At 37.1% G+C, this 19,343-nt stretch overlaps 1 protein-coding gene across 4 annotated transcripts in view; it reads left to right on the forward strand.

The window, feature by feature from the left end:
* LOC127953879 (rho GTPase-activating protein 17-like) overlaps nucleotides 1–19,343 on the forward strand; it is a 33,727-nt gene that overhangs the window by 2,005 nt on the left and 12,379 nt on the right. For all 4 annotated transcript variants that reach the window (XM_052553236.1, XM_052553237.1, XM_052553238.1 and 1 more), the window contains exons 2-15: nucleotides 3,221–3,260; nucleotides 9,653–9,757; nucleotides 9,833–9,909; nucleotides 10,881–10,992; nucleotides 11,080–11,156; nucleotides 11,421–11,538; nucleotides 11,625–11,693; nucleotides 12,034–12,115; nucleotides 12,531–12,658; nucleotides 14,041–14,152; nucleotides 14,483–14,564; nucleotides 15,593–15,673; nucleotides 15,760–15,873; nucleotides 15,987–16,078. In XM_052553236.1, coding sequence (XP_052409196.1) covers nucleotides 3,221–3,260; nucleotides 9,653–9,757; nucleotides 9,833–9,909; nucleotides 10,881–10,992; nucleotides 11,080–11,156; nucleotides 11,421–11,538; nucleotides 11,625–11,693; nucleotides 12,034–12,115; nucleotides 12,531–12,658; nucleotides 14,041–14,152; nucleotides 14,483–14,564; nucleotides 15,593–15,673; nucleotides 15,760–15,873; nucleotides 15,987–16,078 — 1,289 coding nt within the window. The remainder of the gene's footprint in view (nucleotides 1–3,220; nucleotides 3,261–9,652; nucleotides 9,758–9,832; nucleotides 9,910–10,880; nucleotides 10,993–11,079; nucleotides 11,157–11,420; nucleotides 11,539–11,624; nucleotides 11,694–12,033; nucleotides 12,116–12,530; nucleotides 12,659–14,040; nucleotides 14,153–14,482; nucleotides 14,565–15,592; nucleotides 15,674–15,759; nucleotides 15,874–15,986; nucleotides 16,079–19,343) is intronic.

Genomic DNA, 19,343 nt, shown 5'->3' on the forward strand with positions numbered 1-19,343 from the left:
ATCAGGGAACATTCTTAGAACTCTGGCTAATGTTCTGGAAAGGTTCTTCCAAAAGTTCTTTTAGTAACATGAATAGAATGTTTAAAGTTATCTATAATGTTCTCAAAATGTTAGCACAAAAACTGTATGTAAACATCGTTCAGGGAATGTTTTTTGTGCACCGTTTTATCTCACTACTTTTGAATGTTCAGAGAGACATTACCAAAGTGTCTGCTGCAAAATGATCAAATGGAATGTTCCCTTAACGTTTTTAAGATTTGATGACATTCAGAACATTCGGAATTAATGTTTTCGTTACTTAATCAGCAAAACGTTCTTCGGGTATCTTTTGTTAGCTGACAGTGTTTCCTCTGAGAGCCGGAGTTGGAACTAGAGCAAGAGGGTTTGTAGATTAGTTTTTTTAAAGCAAAATGTAGTCATCAGAAATAAAAAGGAGGTGACAATATCTCTGTTGTTGAAAGCCCAAATGCCAACAAACATAATCGAGAGAGATTTGAATCTTTTCCAGTAAACATACCGCTTTTTTGTACGGTCAAATGTTTTTACTGAACTGAAAAGGCCTGCAAAGCTCTGAACAGGGAAAACATGCAAGATGTGAGTTCCAGTACTGTTGATCAGATGCTATGTTTTCATTCAAGGCTACCAGTCGGATTCTGCTTGAATTTGGCTAAAATATTTATCGTAATCGACCTTTATGCCTTCATGTTAGTGTGCAAACTAAAAGGAAAAAGCAAAGTTAGTTACCGACAATACTTATGTATCCATGTCAGTAATATGCAGCAAATAGAATTCACGTTTCTATATACCAATTAACTTCTGCTTCAGTATGGTTTTGAATTATGCATTTTTATGTGTGATTTCAAATCTAAAGAAAGCTTGACTACATCAAGTTATCTTGTGCTAAATAATGCATACTCATGACGCAGTATGTTTCGTATTCAGAATCCGATTACTCTGAGGTATTAATGGATTTAAGTGAGCGATCTTGCTCCATTTAGATGGATCTTTAGAATAGCATGTATGGTGTTTTCTCAACATTGAATGTGTGTGAAATGTTAGCTGAGGCGACACATAACCCGATATGTATTTGCTGAACACAGGATCAATGCTAATTCAGTATTGATGCAAATCTAAAAATTCCCTCCTGCCAAGCGTGAGGTCATTCTCAAGCCTGTGTAACGGGATCTTTCCTCTTGTTACGTGACCCGTTTTGTGGCTTTTCTCAAAGTTTTCTCTACTGCTCTCTGGTTATTTCTCTTGGGTTCTCTCTTTTAGAAAAATGGTTGTACATGGCATTCAACAAAACGTGTAATGTCTGTCAAGAACTTTAATATTGATCTAATCAACCAGAATAATCACCATGGTGCTTGACCTTGACGAAGGTCCCTTTGCCCTGAGGGATCTCTGTGTGTCAGTTCATCACATGAATGTTGTAGACATAAATAGCAGATGCACTGGTTGCAGAGATGTATAGTAACGAGGTAGAACTACTTCACTACTGTACTTAAGTACTAAAAGGTGGTATCTGTACTTTACTAGAGTATTATTTTTTTCTCCTACTTCCACTTTTACTTCGGTACATATTTTCGCTGAGTTTAATACTTTTACTCCGATATTTTTTTTTATGTGCTGCATCGTTACTCGTTACAATTATAAAAATGTTACGATTCATTCCATAACCACTGCCAGAACTGTAGATGGAAGGTTTGATGAAGCTGGGACATCATTGAGCGAATCAAGCGATTAAGAAGACTGCGCGTGCTGACTGAACTGCTGTGAAGAGAGAAATGAACACCGAACCGAGCCAGATAATGACTCGTTCACGAGTCAAGAACCGGTTGCATCGGTTCTCGGATGACCAGTAACATTAGTTCTTTCTGACAGTTCGATTCAATAAACCAGTTGAAGAAAACATTTCACCGATTCTTTTGCGCTCGATGCAATGGCGTCATTGGCGTTGACTGCACCTGGGCTCATAACATTAACACAGGATCACACATGCGCAGTATCATCAGCTCCTCGTTTCACGAATCGGACGCGGCTGACAGAAACGGTTGATTTTACAATGCTGAATAAAGTCGTAGTTTTTGCTATTTTTGGACCAAAATGTATTTTCAATGCTTCAAAAAATTCTAAATGACCCTCTGATGTCTTATGGGTTTGAAACAACATGAGGGTAAGTTATTAATGACATAATTTTGCAAATTGGGCTAACTAACTCTAGTGACCGTTTTTTGTTTACAAGAAGTTACAGTCAAAGGAATTGTGATTCTCCTTTAGGTTAATCATTTGAAATAGTAAAAACAATATGTTCAAACTTTTGACTACTTTATTTAATAGCTACATAACACAATACTTCTACTTTTACTTTCAGTACTTGAGTAGTACATTTTAAAATAGACTACTTGCAATACTTAAGTACAAAAAATGTTGAATACTTTAGTACTTCTACTTAAGTGTGGTGCTTAAAGAGCACTTCTACTTCTACTCAAGTCACTTTTTTGATAGAGCGCTTGTACTTTTACTCAAGTATGGGTCTCTAGTACTTTATACATCTCTGACTGGTTGTGTGGTGATAAAAGTTCTTTGCTATAAAAGTAGACTAGAATTTAACTAGACTTCTGGCTCAGCAGTTTTACCACATGAAAAAAAAAACAGACTCAGCTAGTTTCCTACAACAATATAGAAATGAAAATGCTGAAACGATCACCAATGCCATATTGATGTTCTGACTGTACAATGTCCCCATAGTATGATTTGTGATAGTTTTATGGCCTCTGGTCAAAGGGAGTCTCTGCTCATTAGTTATGAAGCCCCACCCCTTTTACAGACAAGAGTGGAGTGTAAAGCATCAACAGCCACGCCCCCTTTACTGCTGTTGCCATAACAAACAATGTGGATTCAGGAAGTGGATTTTTTTCCTTCTTCTGACATGTGTGCCAAAATGACAGTTTGTTGACACAGTTGGAAAATAAGTGCTGTTTAGATATTAAGGAAAAGTGAAGTGCAGTGGATGTTTTGAATGGATGATGAGTGTTATTTCCAGTGATATTTTTTTTTCATGTGAAGTGAAGACTTTACCCAAAGCTATGTTCTTGCATGTTTGTTTGGCTTTTTTAAAGTGATACTGGCCTAACCTGCTTGAGGAACAGCAGCAGTCACATGAAGCGTTTAGTCTGTCTGTATAACCAAACATTGTTTTTTCTTTTTTTGTCCACAGAGCAGAGAAGACCGAAGTACTGAGTGATGACCTTCTTATGGTGAATATTTTGTCTTTCCGTGACTTGATCATGACTATCACAACTATTAATGACTGCACAAATCACCCAGCATCCCAGTTTGCAGTCACCAGTGTTGTTTTAGTGTTATGTCTAAACATTTTAAAAGCATTTAATTAGCTTTTTTAAATTACCATTTTTTTGGTCTGAGTTTTTTTTTTTTTTAGTACACTTTTATATTTTTAGTTCAGTTAATTTTTTTTTTGGGCAAACTTATTGCAGTTAGTTGCCACGTTAACATTTCTAAATTTCACATTGTTTCAGATTTTCATCTAATATGTATACTTTGTCAGCTTCATTTAAATTAAATGACATTTCTTTAATAGTTTTATAGTTATAGTTAACCATTATAACCCTAAAATTCATTAAAATTATTATTTTATTAGCAAAAACTATATTTATTTGATAATTCTAGGCAGAATTAAGAATGACATATTCCACCTTTTAATAATATGATTATTATGTTTTATTTCATGGCTCTCTTGAATACTTAATTCTGATTCGGCTGTAAGATATTTTTGCATAATAATTAAAAAATATAATTAACCACTGTCAAATGATTTCTTAAATATGTAAGTCATTTCATATCTCCCCACAGCCTTTTCCCCTTACATATCATTTATGCATCAATATTTACATTTATTTATTTTATTTGTGTGTTTGTTTAGTAGTTTAGTAGCAAACTGGTCAAAAAAGTCTATATTTAGCAGACTAGCTGATCGTAGATGATCCTTTACATATCTTCTGTATGTATTCATATTAATCTCAATATTGAACATGTATGAATGAATATTAAGGCATAACAAAGCAGATGTTGTGCTCTAGTATGACTTTAGCTCTTATTTAAGAGTTTCTCTAACCGTTTCTCTAATGCGTTCTGTTACATTCAGTGAGTATCTCGGTTGACATTTGGTCCTTTACATTCTTCTTCTTCTTTCCCACAATCTCTCATCTTTCACACTCCTCCCTGTTCCTTTTTTTTTTTTGGCTGGTTGCAGATAACTGGAAAGCAAGGCCGAACTGTCTTAAACGAACTGATTTTCATATTTCTACCACCAGACTGCCCATGTTTTCACAAAGGAAAGCCTAAAATAGCTCAAAAAGCACCGAGCCCTAGCAGCTTTATTGTGGTGTATGTAGACGCTGGTAATTATGCACATAAATCTAAATATGTGCATTTTACTGCATGACACCCAAAGTCTTCCGATGCAAACATTCACTCAAAACAAATCAATCTAATCTATCACTGCCTCATTGTTTAAAAAGCAGCTCATGTTGAAACATGCCCGTGTAAAACACTGCACAGCTAAAGGGAAATCATTGAAGCCAGACAGATTCTCGCCAGAGCTTTATATGCTGCTCCTTCACCTTCATTCATGCATTCCATGTCCCAGGGTTAAAGTTTAACTGCCTGATTGCTCTGTGACTTGCGCCGCCTCGGGTTTGCAGGAGGGAAAGGAAACATGATAATGGGCCGTAAGCTCCCTCTTGAAATGAGTCAGAAGGTCTTGAAGGTCTGCCAGGTTAAATGGCAGATGGCCTCTGTTAGAGCTGCCCTGCCGCTGGTTTCTGTGATCGTGGTTGATGTTTTTGTAAACCAGCGTTGGGGAGTTACACTGCCAGCGTAACAAAACAATGTAGCTGTTTTCAAGTAATGAGACACTTTTTCCAACCAATAAATCGTCACTAAATACTGTTGTTTAAGTCACATTGCATTGCGTAGAACTGCAGCAATAATCCTATACTCTCTTAAAATAGATTTGTGTATGTATATAGTATCGGAAAGTCCCAAGCAGTTTAATATGGATGATTCATGTAAATTAAATAAAAAAAAAAGAGAAGAGTTACAGATAAATTTAATTGCAGAGGGTTTCTATAAACCAATAACAAAAAAAGTTACTTGCAATACAGTAAATGTTAACTCGTAGTGCTGTCAAATGATTAATCGTGATTAATCGCTTTCAAAATACGTTGTATATATGTGTGTGTGTGTGTGCTGTGTATGTTTATGTATAAATAAATACAAACACATAGAAAATATTTACATGTATTTACATGTGTATATATTTATATTCGCGTAATTCATATTATATAAAAATATATTTAATGTATAAACAGCATATTTTTCTTAAATATATACACGTGTGTGTGTGTGTGTGTGTGTGTGTGTGTGTGTTTGTGTATATATATATATATATATATATATATGCAGTACACAGTACATGTAAGTATAGTATGTGAACAAAAACATTTATTTTGGATGCGGTTAATCGTTTGACAGCACTAGATAAAATCAGTGGCGGCTCGTGGGTTTTAAACGCTCTACAGATTATTATTATTTGCTTAACCACTTTAAAATGGCTTTTTGGTTGCATTTGGTCAGAATACGTAAAGAAAACAACACAGATAACAACATATAGCTTAACTTACTTGGTTTGTCATTTGAAGCAAACATCCATCCCTTCTCAAAAGTCTGTGTTATACGAGAGCTGCCTCTTGTGCTATTTAATTAAAACGACCACTGTAGCCTGTGTCCAGCTTAGGGGTGTTCTCCCATTATTTTTAATTTGTATATATACTGTTTGAATGACAGGGTGGTAAATCTTTTGGTGATCAAATATTAAATATCGCTTCTCATCATAAATACATAGTTCATTATCAGCGTAGCGGGAGACGTTTAAACTAATATCATGTAGTTTAAGTCTCTATGATGATTGGTTGTTATACCAGAAGGGAGTCTAGCATCCCCTACAAGGTTTCTTTTCTCAACACTCCTCAGCGCTGAAAGCGAACACTCAATGCTCATTGGCCAAATTTTATGTTTTTACATTTTTTTGTTTTTTACCAACGGAGGCACGAAAGCTCCTCTCTCCCCTTCTCTAATATCAGTGGTTGTGTTTACATTAGCAGATTCGGCACATTCATGATAGACAAGAGCTTACCAACTTCAGTAACACGCTATGGTATAACAGCTGTGAAATGTCGAAGAAGACATGAACTGAAATGAATTGTGAATTTTATTAACATTAAATCATCCTCCCATTTTCATCTCAAAATTTTGGGGAAGCTGTGGTTCCCCCTACAAGCCGGCAATGAATAAAACACAAGATAAAACTAATAAATAAAAATGTATACAAGCTACATAGATATATTAAACTAATTAAAATGACACAAACACAATATTTTAAGTCTTGTTTAATATCAAATACTGCTGTTGCAATTTATTTAACTGGGTGTATGTAGTCTAGTTGTATTATTTGTTGTTTATTTTATAAATATATCTGATTCAAGTTTCCAAACATTTCCTAATATGCTTTTTTCCCTAATTATTCTTCTTATTTTCCTTTTTTTTTGTGTGTGTGTGTGTGAATGCAAATAATAAATGAGATCGTGGGATATATGAGCGGTAATGCCATATATAACCATCATATATAACTATTTGATTGTTACATATAAACATACACTTGTGTGTATATATGTATATATATATATATATATATATATATGTATGTATGTGTAACCCCTCTCTCCCGGGTCCTCTCTGATGCTCCTCGCACTTGATCCGAGCAGGAGCTCGAACCCGGGTCTCTGACATGGGAGGCGGACGCACTAACAAGGAGGCTAAACGGCTACAGCCACTAGCGTCTGTAGCTAGTGCGTCTCTTGAGATCGGGGAGTGAGGTTTAGTCCCCTTAAATAGCTTGAGTGTGGTCTTGCAATAGCTGATTTTCAAAAGCTGATCAATAAGATCTTCACAGTCAGTATTGTGTAAATGGCTCCAGTGGGAGATTTGACCCTGTCATCATTTCTTGTTTGTCTTGAATTGTTGCTTTGCTTGGAAGCAGAACATCTTTAATGCAGCTCTTTTCCTCGTCATTTTTCCCTTTTCCTCATTCCATTAACAAACTGAGATCTGAAATCTGATCGCTGGTTTATAGAAAAAGAGTGGGAAGGTTACATTATAAATGCAATATTTATCAGAAACCCTTTTTTAAAGATGTGCATCTGAGTGTGTGTGTGTGTGTGTGTGTGTGTGTGTGTGTGTGTATATATATATATATATATATACACACATACACCAATGCTGTGAAAAGTTTTTTTTTCCCCTCTTCCTTTTTTTTATTTTTTGCATGTTTGTCACACTTAAAAGATTAAGATCATCAAACCAATTTTAATATTACACTCAGATAATGCAAGCAAATACTAAATGCCATTTTTTAAAATTAATTTAAAAAAACTGTCCAAATCTACCAGGCTTTATGTGAAAAATGAATGACCCCCTCCTGTAAATCATGAAAGAAGAAGATTAACCATTTGATGATATGAATCTAGATTTCTGGCAGTGCTGTAAACTACCAAACTGTGACTAGACAAACTGCTCTAATTCAGTGCTGTGTTTGCAGCATTATTTGATCTGCATGATTTCTTTAGTGAATCAGACGCTGAAGCAACACAGACCGTCAGACAGTGTGTGCAAAAATAAACAGCGCAGAGTGTAGGTTTCATACATGGGTTACATTTCTCCTGTGTCTTTGTGGTGAGCTTTTATTGAGATGTGTTTGAGTTGCAGACAAAAGCATGACTCTGAGATGCTGAGAACCTCACACGGAGAGTTTCAGTTCCACTGCGACTGTCTGAAGCTATTTATGGGACTGTCAGGCACACTTTGAGGATTCGCCTCTTGCGCATACATGTGAGGACAAAAGAAATCAGTCAGAAAACAGCCAGCCAGTTTGGCAGCTTTCAGTGCCAGCTGTAACAGAACAGACACGGTTCTGCCATTACCGCTGAAGTGGATGGTGTACAAACTCTAAACACATCTTTTTTTCATCTAATTTTCTTCTGAAAGTACCGGAAAAAGATTTTGCATTCCTGAAGCTGTTAAAGTTGAAGGGGGTTTAGTTTAACATTAATTTAAGAAATGCATCAAAATCAACACACTGAGGCCAGGGTTTGAGGAAGAAAAGAATCAGATGAGAGGTGCGAACTACAAATACTGTACATTTGAATCTTAAGATGTAGGTGAACAGCTAGCTGTCTCTAAATGTAGGCTGTTTGTGTGGGCTAAAGTGCAAATGTGCAGGTGTGCCATCCACTTTTTACTGGAACAGTGCAGAAATGTAGCCACGGTGCAGCATTGCCCACCAGATGGTTCCTCACATTCACTGTAGCTTTAATTCTTTAACCATATTGTCCACTTTAAAAGCTTTTCCAATCCAGTCTCCTCTGTGTTTATGACTGCTCAATGGAGAAACAACTAGAAAGCTAAATTTTTCTGCTTTTCCCAGATAGATCAGAAAGATCAGATTTCATAATTTGTGCTCCGGGTGTCCCGAGTTCGAGTCCCGCCTTGTGGACCTTTCCCAATCTCATCCCCCCTCTCCACTTCCACTCGCTTCCTGTCATTTCTCCACTGTCCTGTCAAGAAAAACGCCCAAAATAACCAAACTCTTTTCAATACTCCCATGCTCGATGAGCACTGTCTTCACGTGCATGCACCTTTCAGAAACTGATGAGTTCTCTTTCACTGCTGATTGCATTTCAGCAGCTTAACATTGCTTTTTTTTCCAAACGCAACACCTAAAAACATGTGCAAACAGTAGACGTTTGTGACAGTAGCACAGCAACGTGAAGTGAGCATGTAACCGTGATCGAGATGATAGTCATCTGACAAATTTCTACTCGTTGATCATATCTACCAGTGTATCGCCCACCCCTACGAAAGAATTAGCGTTAAGCAAAGGTTTTTAACATAAATAATTATAAGAAATGTTTCTCGAGCAGCAAATTGGCATGATTTCTGAAGGTCACGTGACGTTGAAGACTGGAGTAATGATGCTAATACAATTTTAAAAGCTATTAAAAGGCTGTTTTGATGAGCAGAAGTGACTTGTGATGGTGTCCTCATCAGGCTTCCCCACAAGACTTCCTTTATAAACCAGTATTGGTTGAATACTTCCACCAGTTTTGGTGGTCAGCAGCATGGCTGTATTGGGTTACTAGCCAGGCTGAATTTATGAACTCATGCTGATCTAACCTGGTCTTTTCGACAGGGTTGTGATTGGGATGTTTTTTCTTTTAAGAAATGTTGCATGAAGCTTGAGACAACCAACAGATCCGAAATGGTCCTTTAGTACTAGAATCACAGTCCATATGAAATCTATAAAGAGGCACAATTACAAGAACGGGAAACTCTAAAGGGTGTTAGTGTGCAGGATATACAATACTTTGCAAAGACTCAAGTGACTAAGCGTTTGCAGGAAATGCAGAACAGGTGTACATGTGAGCGTGATTTTTAGTGTTCTATTGGTTCAATTCCTTTTGGAATCCTGGTGAACTTTAAATTTGATTCAAATGTGCGCATTATATTACAGATCGAGCGGCGCCTTGAAAACATGCGATTGGTCTCCCATAATGTGCACAAGAAGATGGTCATGTGTCTGCAGAGCAACGTGGGCTCAGATGTGGACAAGAGACATGTAAGTAACAGCTGCCTTTACATTTCCAGTTCCCTCCATAGTGCACGCTTCTAAATAGTTGTTTTTTCCTCTTAGAAAAAGCTTCCTATCACAGCCCTTTCACAATCCATGCTGGATGGAGGAAGTCAGCTCGGAGACGAGTCCCTCATCGGGTGAGTTTATGAACTCTCTGACCCTTTGACAGACATACGCATCCTCCAAAACCATTCCATAATCTGGTCCATCTGACCTGTGAGTCATACCAATAATGAGGGAACCTTGAACATTCACTCTTCTCTGAGTCAAACAGAGACAGCGCTTTCAGGGACCGTTTCTGTTCTCATCAGACATGTGACCAAACATCCCTGAGTCATCTGTTTTGTCCACCAGGCAGTGTATTTACGAGCCTGATCTGTGGAAAGCATCATTATTACCCAACAACATTTGGTAGTTTGGTAGTGATGGGACGTTCAATTATTATTGTTCATGATGGAAAATGTGACCTCATGCTGCTTGATGATGATGATTGGTTGATAATGTTAGATTAGCAAGAGTGTTTGATATTATTATAATTATTATTATAATTTTTTTTTTCAACCATGTTTACATTTATACAATATACGAGTTCGGTTGTCCAGCACCTATTGACAAAAAATAAAATAAACACTGTTTTGTTGTGAATATATTTCAGTTTAATCCCCTTTTAAAAGACTGGTCAAATTGTTAAAAGTCTTTCAAATAAATGCAATTAGGCTTATTTAAAAAAATTTTTTTTGCATTGTTAAATCATAAACAGAGGCCCCAAATTAATGGTTGCTTATTAAATACATATTTGAATTTTATTTACACATTTGTGCATTGTGAAATACTAATAAATCATAAACGCAGAATCAGTGGAGATTCTGTAGAGTATACTTAGCATTCATTCTCAAGATCTAACAAACACTTGGATTGCATTTCCTTCATTAATTATTCAAAATCAATATTGTGATAGGAATCAATATCGAATGATATGGAAAAGGATACTGTGATAATATTTTTGTCCATTATGCCCGGCTCTATTATTAGAATCTGTTTAGCATTCAAGAATAACGAACGCGACCAGGCAGCATGATGCTAACTGTTACTGATATTGTATCTACAGGAAGATGATGGAAGTCTGTGGAGATGCTGAAAACAAACTGGCCTTGGAGCAGAGCCAACATGAAGTTCAGCTGGAGAGAGATTTTCTGGAGCCTCTCAACCAGCTGGCGGAGGTACGTAAAGAGAAAGACATGCAGATAACCTGCTTTTAAACATACGCTGTAGGTTTACTAACTTGTTTTTGTGCTTACACAAAAAAGGTGGAGATTCCTAACATCCTGAAGCAGAGGAAACATTTAGCCAAGCTTGTGTTGGATTTTGATTCTGCAAAAGCCAGGTGTGTATAGTTTGCTATGGTGTATATATACAGTACTTTATAGTATTTTAGCTAGGATGCATTCAATTTATTGGAAGTGACAGTAAAGATGTTTGTAATATTGCAAACATGTGACTCTAAAGACTGCAGTAATTTCATTTTCGCATCACATGAATAAATTATAATTTAACATGTATCCAAATAGAAAACGGTTAATATAAATTGAAATTATATTTCACAATGTTACACATTCTACTGAAAATGAAAATACTTTAAACTATTCAGGTATCAGCAGGCCACAAAGGCGTTTCCGACAGCTGCTAATGCTCAAGCAATGGCTGCCAAAGTGGACATACTTAAGGAGGAGATGGATGAAGCCCAGAACAAAATGGAAATATGCAAGGTATGGGTATGAGTCCGACTGTATTAAGGTTTCTAGGTGACCTTGGTCAGCACATTCAGTCTAGTCTGATCTCTTTTTATCTTTAGGATCAAGTGGCTGCAGATATGTACAGCTTTTCCTCCAAGGAAGGAGAATATGCTCGCTATTATGTGCTGGTAAGGGCTTTAACCACATAAGACACATAATGTTAGATTTATACTGGATGAATGAATTTAACTTGCAAATAAGGCGTCAGAATGATGCAGGAAGTATTCCACTGGTTATCAGTAAGAAACCGGTCAAAGGGCAGTGGTATTCATAGGTCTTCCTGCTCTACTGTACATTAGTAGTTATCATAACCAGTCAGTGGAATTCACTTGCATGAATAAAGCTGTTGCCTATATACTGTATTGCACAAAGTGTATAGGCAATTAGTAGATAATTGAGTCATCAACCTTTCCTCTTCTCAGACAAAAATTGAAAACGAGTGCAGTTTCTGTGTGTTTGTCTTGACAGTTGTTAGAAGCTCAAGCCGAATATCACAGAAGAGCTTTGGCGTCCATCGAGAGCGTCCTGCCCACCATACATTCACAGCAAGGTGTGATATTCACTCTTCACACTTCTGAAACTATGACCTTATTAATAGCAATTAAACACGCAGAATATTATGGGGAATGTGCTTTGTGTTTTTTTGATCAGATATGACCAAAACATGTTTTTTGACAGGTTTTATGAGATTCACCCAAAGATACATTTTATTTTTGTATTTTTTGTATTTTTTTTATGAGATATGTTTTTATGAGATTCACCCAAAGATCTGGCCAGTCATCAAGCTATGAATCATTGTTTCTCTTTCAAGGCTTCCTGGTGGCCAGCACTGTAATGTATCCTGTCTCACACTGTAAATCACCCTGACTTACAGAATCTGTGCTCCACACATCCACCTAGTGATGATTCATAAATGTTTCCTGCCATAACACAAATCATTCTCACTTCATCTCATCATCTGACAGATAAATGGACCGAGAAGCCAGCGTTTGGCACGGCTCTGGAAGAACATCTGAAGCGCACTAGCAGAGAGATCGCTCTGCCCTTAGAGGCCTGCATTATGATGCTGCTGGAAACCGGCATGCAGGAAGAGGTATCTGACGCTGTGAAACAACTCATGAGAACCCACAGATGAAAAGACAAGATGGTTTTCATTCAGAGGGGAAGTCGATGCACTTTGTTACTGCACACAATGGCAGACAGTTCTGATCTTCAGGGAAGTGGTCAATATGTTTGCCTTTTGCAAAGGGCACTTTTGTACAGGACCCGTTTTTAATGGATGACACTTTTTCTTTTTTTTTTAAATGTGGATTTAAAAACTGAAGTTGCATATGTGTCAAAATCCAAATAAAAGAGGGGTGCAAGTTAACATTTTATGTTTGCATAAATTCACAGGTGTGTTGATTTAGCAGGCAAGATCTTCTTAATATTTGGTCTTTATCCCTTGTTTCAGGATGGATGGATGGATGAATGGATGCATAGACGGATAGATGATGGATGAATGTAGAGATCATAGATGATAAATAGATGATGGATGGATGGATGGATAGATGGATGGGAGGGTGGATGGATGATGGATAGATGACAAAGATGATGGATGGATGGAGGGGGTGGGTGGATGATAGGTGGGTGGGTGGATGGATGGATGATAGATAGATGGATGGATGGATGGAGGGGGTGGGTGGATGATAAAGAGATGATTGATGGATGGATGTGGATAGATAGATAGATGGATAGATAGGTGGATGGATGGATGGATGCATGGAGGGATGGAAGCATGGAGGATAGATGGATGGATGGATGGAGGGGTTGGGTGAGTGAGTGTCTAGATGATGGATGGATTTATGTATGGACTGATGGACAGATGAGTAAATGTTTGAATTCATAAATGGATGGAGGGGCAGATGGATGATAGATGATGGATGGTTTGACAGATGGATGGATAAACGGATGATGGATGAGAGGTGGGTGGATAAATGATTGGATGGATGAATGGTCAGATGGATGATAGATGATAAATGGATGGGTGGGTAGATGATAGATAGATAGATGGATGGATGAATGGATAATTGGATGGGTGGGGGGTGGATGGATAGATGACAAAGATGATGGATGGATGGTGGGGTGGGTGGATGATACAGAGATGATGGATGGATGGGGGATAGATAGATAGATAGATAGATGATAGGTGGATGGATGGATGGATGGATGGGTGTGGATGACCTTGATGATTTGTGAGAGCGACGCTGTTGGCATTGTATCTGTGTTAGAGACGTCTACTGATTCACTTCTGCTTTTTGGCTGAAGACAGACTAATAATAGCAGTGAAACAAGACAATCATTTCCCTGTGAAACCATCACTGACACATATGAAAACAGCCTTTCCAGTCATTTTTTAAACATGAGCATCTCAGTTTAGATTGCACTGCATGTTGCAGAGGCCTTGTGTGTTTACAACATTTCCTTTCGTGCCAGGGCTTGTTCCGTATCGCTGCCGGAGCCTCAAAACTGAAGAAGTTAAAGGCGGCACTGGACTGTTCCACTTCCCAACTGGAGGAGTTTTACTCTGACCCTCACGCTGTAGCCGGTACCAGACATTTTTTCGCAAATAACACTGTAAAAGGACGTAGTCTGTTTGCAGCTAGTTACAGAGATCTTTAGCATCTTTGTATTTAGAATGACTCCCAAAATTTCAAACGAGACTGGATTTGTTTGATTTTAAAACATGTGGTTGTGGAATTCTGGCGCTGATCTATTTTGAAACCTGGAACTTTTCAGTTCTGTTCACCAGAGTGAAGAGTGCCACCTCTATTAGCCAAATAACTGAGTCTAAATCCACTTTGCATTTCATGTTGCAACAGAATTGAGGGTTTGAAAATCCATTTGGTGTTGCTCTTGTTTTCCCATGATTATTTAGGAGCCCTGAAATCTTACCTGAGGGAGCTGCCTGAACCTCTGATGACCTACCAGCTGTATGAAGAGTGGATCCAAGCCTCCAGGTAAAGCACATTCACATATAATACATCAAAGTCCATCACTTCAGGGCTTTTGTATCATCAAACCTTGAACAATCTTGCATGACTAATTAAGGTATGAGCATAAAACCGTATTAGCAAACAAACAATAAATAGCAGGGAGGGGTGAGAAGTGAGAAACTTGAGGTTTTATTTTAGCCCAGCCTGACCAAATGACTTCATTTGAAGAGCAACTAATTTAGTAATTCTGTCTCGGTCATAATTTATCGAAACCAACAACCAGGCATTTAAATGCTTTAATTCAAGATATAGCACCATTCAGAAATAATACTTTTGTGTAAACCATTATACATTTTGTCTTTCAGGACACTTTGATTTAGTAGGAAGCTCTGAAGAGCAGCATTTATTTGTTTTGTAACATTGTAAAAGTCTTCAATGTCACTTTTGAGCAGTTTTGCTAAATAAAAACGTATTAATAAAAAAAAAAATAGATAAAGATTTCACTCGGTTTAATGCAAGATACAACCCAAAATGAAAAAATATATATATTCACATAAAATTCTTGCTTTGTCGTCAGATTTGATCCCTGCTGTGAATATTCCAGGGTTTTGATTTCTACAACAAAATATGTGACAGCACTAGTATAAATACACTGAAGTTTCTGTAATAGCTTAGTGTTTCGTTGTGTTCCTCTTACATTCAAATAACTCAAAAGGCTTTACATTATATCAGTTGGATATTTTGTGAGGACTGCTATATTTCATATATTTGACATCTTGGCCACTAAACTAAAATGCTGCCTGAGGAAACGTCTCAGTATTACATGCTAAATAGGTGATGACATATCCATTTGTGATTGTATCCCATATAATGAGTCATCTCTAGAGCTGTGATCATGTGTAACAGTCATTGAAGGTGGAGCGTCGAAAGAGCTGATGTCAGCGCTCATAAGCTCATGTGTTTGAGCTCTCCGTTACACTGATTTGTGTGTGTGTGGAGATACAGCAGAAGTGTTTACTCTCTGTTTTCCTCTTGTTTTCTCTGTTCTGCAGCGTTTCTGATCCTGATAAGAGGCTTCAGGCGCTGTGGGTGGTGTGTGACATGTTACCAAAAGCGCATAAGAACAACTTTAGGTCAGCTTTTTACTACTACACTAAGCTTTCAGCATTGACTTGGAATGACTCTTGTGATCGTAACACGCTAATCTGCGTCTGTGAAGGTACCTGGTGAAGTTTCTTGCAAAGCTTGCTCTGGAAAGTGACGTAAATAAGATGACCGCGAGCAACATCGCCATCGTACTGGGACCCAATTTACTGTGGGCCAAGACAGAGGGGTGAGACACAAACCCAAGAGCAATCCACTCACATTACAATTTACATTATGATTGTCCTAGTTTCTGTTTCTTGTGAAATGGTTTGATATGTTACAGTTTTGTTGTTCTTCTAGGAGCCTGGCTGAGATGGCAGCTACTACCTCCGTCCATGTGGTGTCTATAATAGAGCTGATAATCAACCATGCTAGCTGGTTCTTCCCTGAAGGTAAGACTACCATGGAGAAAACCTAGTGAGCTTTAACTGTCTAGATAGGCAGACAGACGCCTGACATCCTAAATGTGATGCTCAGGAGAAGTGCACTGGAGATTTAGGGTCATAATGCTCATAGCTGAATATGCTGCTTGCTGTTTCTGCCTTTTACAGCTCGGAAATTTCAAGCATGGAATTTCCAGCTCCCTCCTTGGAAAAGAAGTCAGACTTGAAAATGCAGTTGTAAATAACCATGTTTATAATCATATACCTGCACAACAGATAAAGCGAAGTACAATTTTACATTCATGAGCATTGGACGGTTGCAAAGCTAAGAACTTGTTAATAAATATTAAATTTAGTTTGAACTATTTTTATCAATACTTTTCAGAAACGGTATAAAATCTATTGATATTCAACCAAAGCTTCACGTCATCTTCCATCTAGATTTTTTTTCGTATTTAAAGTATTTATTTTTAGTATTTTAACTAGAGATCGACCGATATGGGTTTTTCTATAGCCGATGCCGATGTTTAGAGGTCAGGGTCAGCCAATGGCCGATATGTGCTGCCGATTTTTAGGGCCGATATCTTGAAGTTTTCCCCTTGATTTGCATGCTAAAATGTCACACTAATAATAAGTGGATCCACAACAATTTTTTTCTAAACTTATCATTTATTGAGCACTGGCTTGAACCATCTCTCGAATCTTAATTTAGTGCACTGCAATCGCACTAAATTTATCCAAAGTTAACCAAACAAATCAATAAACTGACCAAGTATTAAATATCAATTCAGTCAATCATCAGTCAATCATTTACATAAAAGTTTTAGAGCATTTATCAAGTAGAATTTTTCAAGTTTGTTGGAACATAAATGTAAACTTAAATATACATTTAAATAAATAAAATTTTAGAAATAAAAATCAATTAAACAGAAAAATATAAAAAAAAATATATATAAAAATAAATAACAGTAGTGCTGCCAACACACTAGCAACTAGCAACATTTGTGTTTGGTGTAAATGACACAGAACATCTAAAGTGCATTCTAATTTCAAACTTACATCGCAGTCTGTTCATTATTAAAATAAAGTACGGTCAACCAAACATTTAAAAGGTTACACTGGTCAGTTTAAATAGACCGTAGTATACCGGTCCACTCTGCTGTTATGCCAAGGACGTTTTGGCTCATGTGAAGAGGATGATTTTTTCCGTCTAGTTTACATTAAAAAAAATTATAATAATATTATAGTTTAACATTCAGATACATTGCGAATATGTAAACATTTGGATATGTGCAGAACGAGACCTGAGCAATAACCTCCAAATACATCTAGCCAAACCCGCGCTCGCTCGTCCTCGTATGGATCAGATTAGCAAAAAAAAAAAAAAAAGGCCAAGACAAATAAACATACGTTTTGTCTTTTTTTTTATTAACATTAAATTATTAAATTAAAATATATGAAATCAACTTAGTGCACATGGCATAATATCTTCTTTTTAACATAATAGCTGGACTTCTCATCTCCCAATCTGCTGTGATGAAGTGAGCAGTGATCGTCACATATCTCTCCGTCCCCCTGGACGTCCACCCCTCTGTCGTGAGCGCAACAGAGGATGCTCGGGATAGTTCATCCACAACTTTTTTCTTCTTCTGTTCATAAAGATCTGGCACAATCTTTTCACTCTTACCTCTTTCCTTCATCATTATATCTGACAGGGAAGCCAAAATGCGCGTGGCGTTCAAGCTCCTCCGCTCGGCATTATCACTGAGTGTGGACTGAACATGCGCAACTTTTTTTTTTTTTCATAAATCAATCCCCGGGTCACGTGTGTGCCGAACCGAAGATATTGATCCGAACGGATCAATGATCAATGATGATCCGTTGCACCACTACTATAGTGTCATTTGAAAACATTGCAGTTGCATTTTAAAATACAACAATGAGCACCACAAAACCATTGAAAGAGGTTCCCTGTTTTCTCCTTGACGGGAAACGGTCAACAAAGTAAAATAATCTTAAACGTATGACGCGCTCTCTTCATTTTATCAAATGATCATAATCACATTTATTCATTTTACAGTCCTGCTACTAGCATCTTATTCAGAGCAAAACCCCTTTAATTTGAGTGAGAAAGCTTTTGCACATAATAATAATACCGCTGCAGATGCATTTTGCAGCATTAAGGTTATTACTTGGTCGTTAATTTAAACGACGATCGATGATGGAAATTATGAAATACTGACATCCCTAAATACAAGTAAGTTGGATGGAAAAATGGTTATTGTCTGCATCAAACCATGCTTCCGAACAAATGTTATTCACCTTTCTGGGCAGCTCCAGGACGTCTGTCTCTCAGAGCGCGGCGCTGTCTGTGAGCGGGGCGGAGTAACGGAGCCCTCAATCACGCTGCAGTGTTTGTTAGAGCTGCCAACTTCTCCACCCCATTTACAGAGTGAAATTCTCTGACTACCTTTATCTCCCAGGACTGTTGTTGAATCTTCCAAAAGTTTTGTCTTGGGGTGATTCACATGCAGTGGCAGCAGCAGCACTTTCCACCGCGCCAATAACACGGGGCTGCCCGCCGACGTGCCTGACTTTAAATCGGCGCTACTAAACACGGATATCGGCCGATGCCGATATATTAAAAAATTACAAATATAGGTCCGGTATATCGGTCGACCTATAATTTTAACTTTTATTTTTGGTTTCATTTTAAAAAAAATTTAAGTTTTTTTTTTTTTTTTAAATGCATGAATTAAGCAAACGATTTTATCCAAAACGACTTTGGATATATGTGTTTATATATCTGTTTATATTTGTCTGTATAATAAAACATGGAATAGCAATATTCAGTACCAGGTTTATTACCAAAAATGTTTATGCTTTTGTCATTTTTATTAATTTTTAATGTTATTATCATATAGCTTCGTTATTATTATCTTTTTTTTTTCAGTTGTAATTTAGTCATTTTATTACTTTCAGTACATAAAATTAAAAAGCTCAAACAACTTAAAACAAATTTAACTCCAAAAGCTAAAAAAAAAAAAAAATGCTGGCAACAAACTAAAATAAGTTTATTTCATACATTTTTTATTACATTTTATTTTATTTTATCAGCTTTAATCCAGTTGCATGCAAATAATTTGCAATAGTTTCAGAATTAATTTTAGTTAACTGTAACAACACTGCATGGAATTACATTATCCATAAAAGATGCAAGCAGTACTGCTTCAGATTGGATCAAAGAGAAGCAGCAATATTTGTGCTGGAAATA

Source organism: Carassius gibelio, chromosome B3 (assembly GCF_023724105.1).
Source record: "Carassius gibelio isolate Cgi1373 ecotype wild population from Czech Republic chromosome B3, carGib1.2-hapl.c, whole genome shotgun sequence".
NCBI lineage: Eukaryota > Metazoa > Chordata > Actinopteri > Cypriniformes > Cyprinidae > Carassius > Carassius gibelio.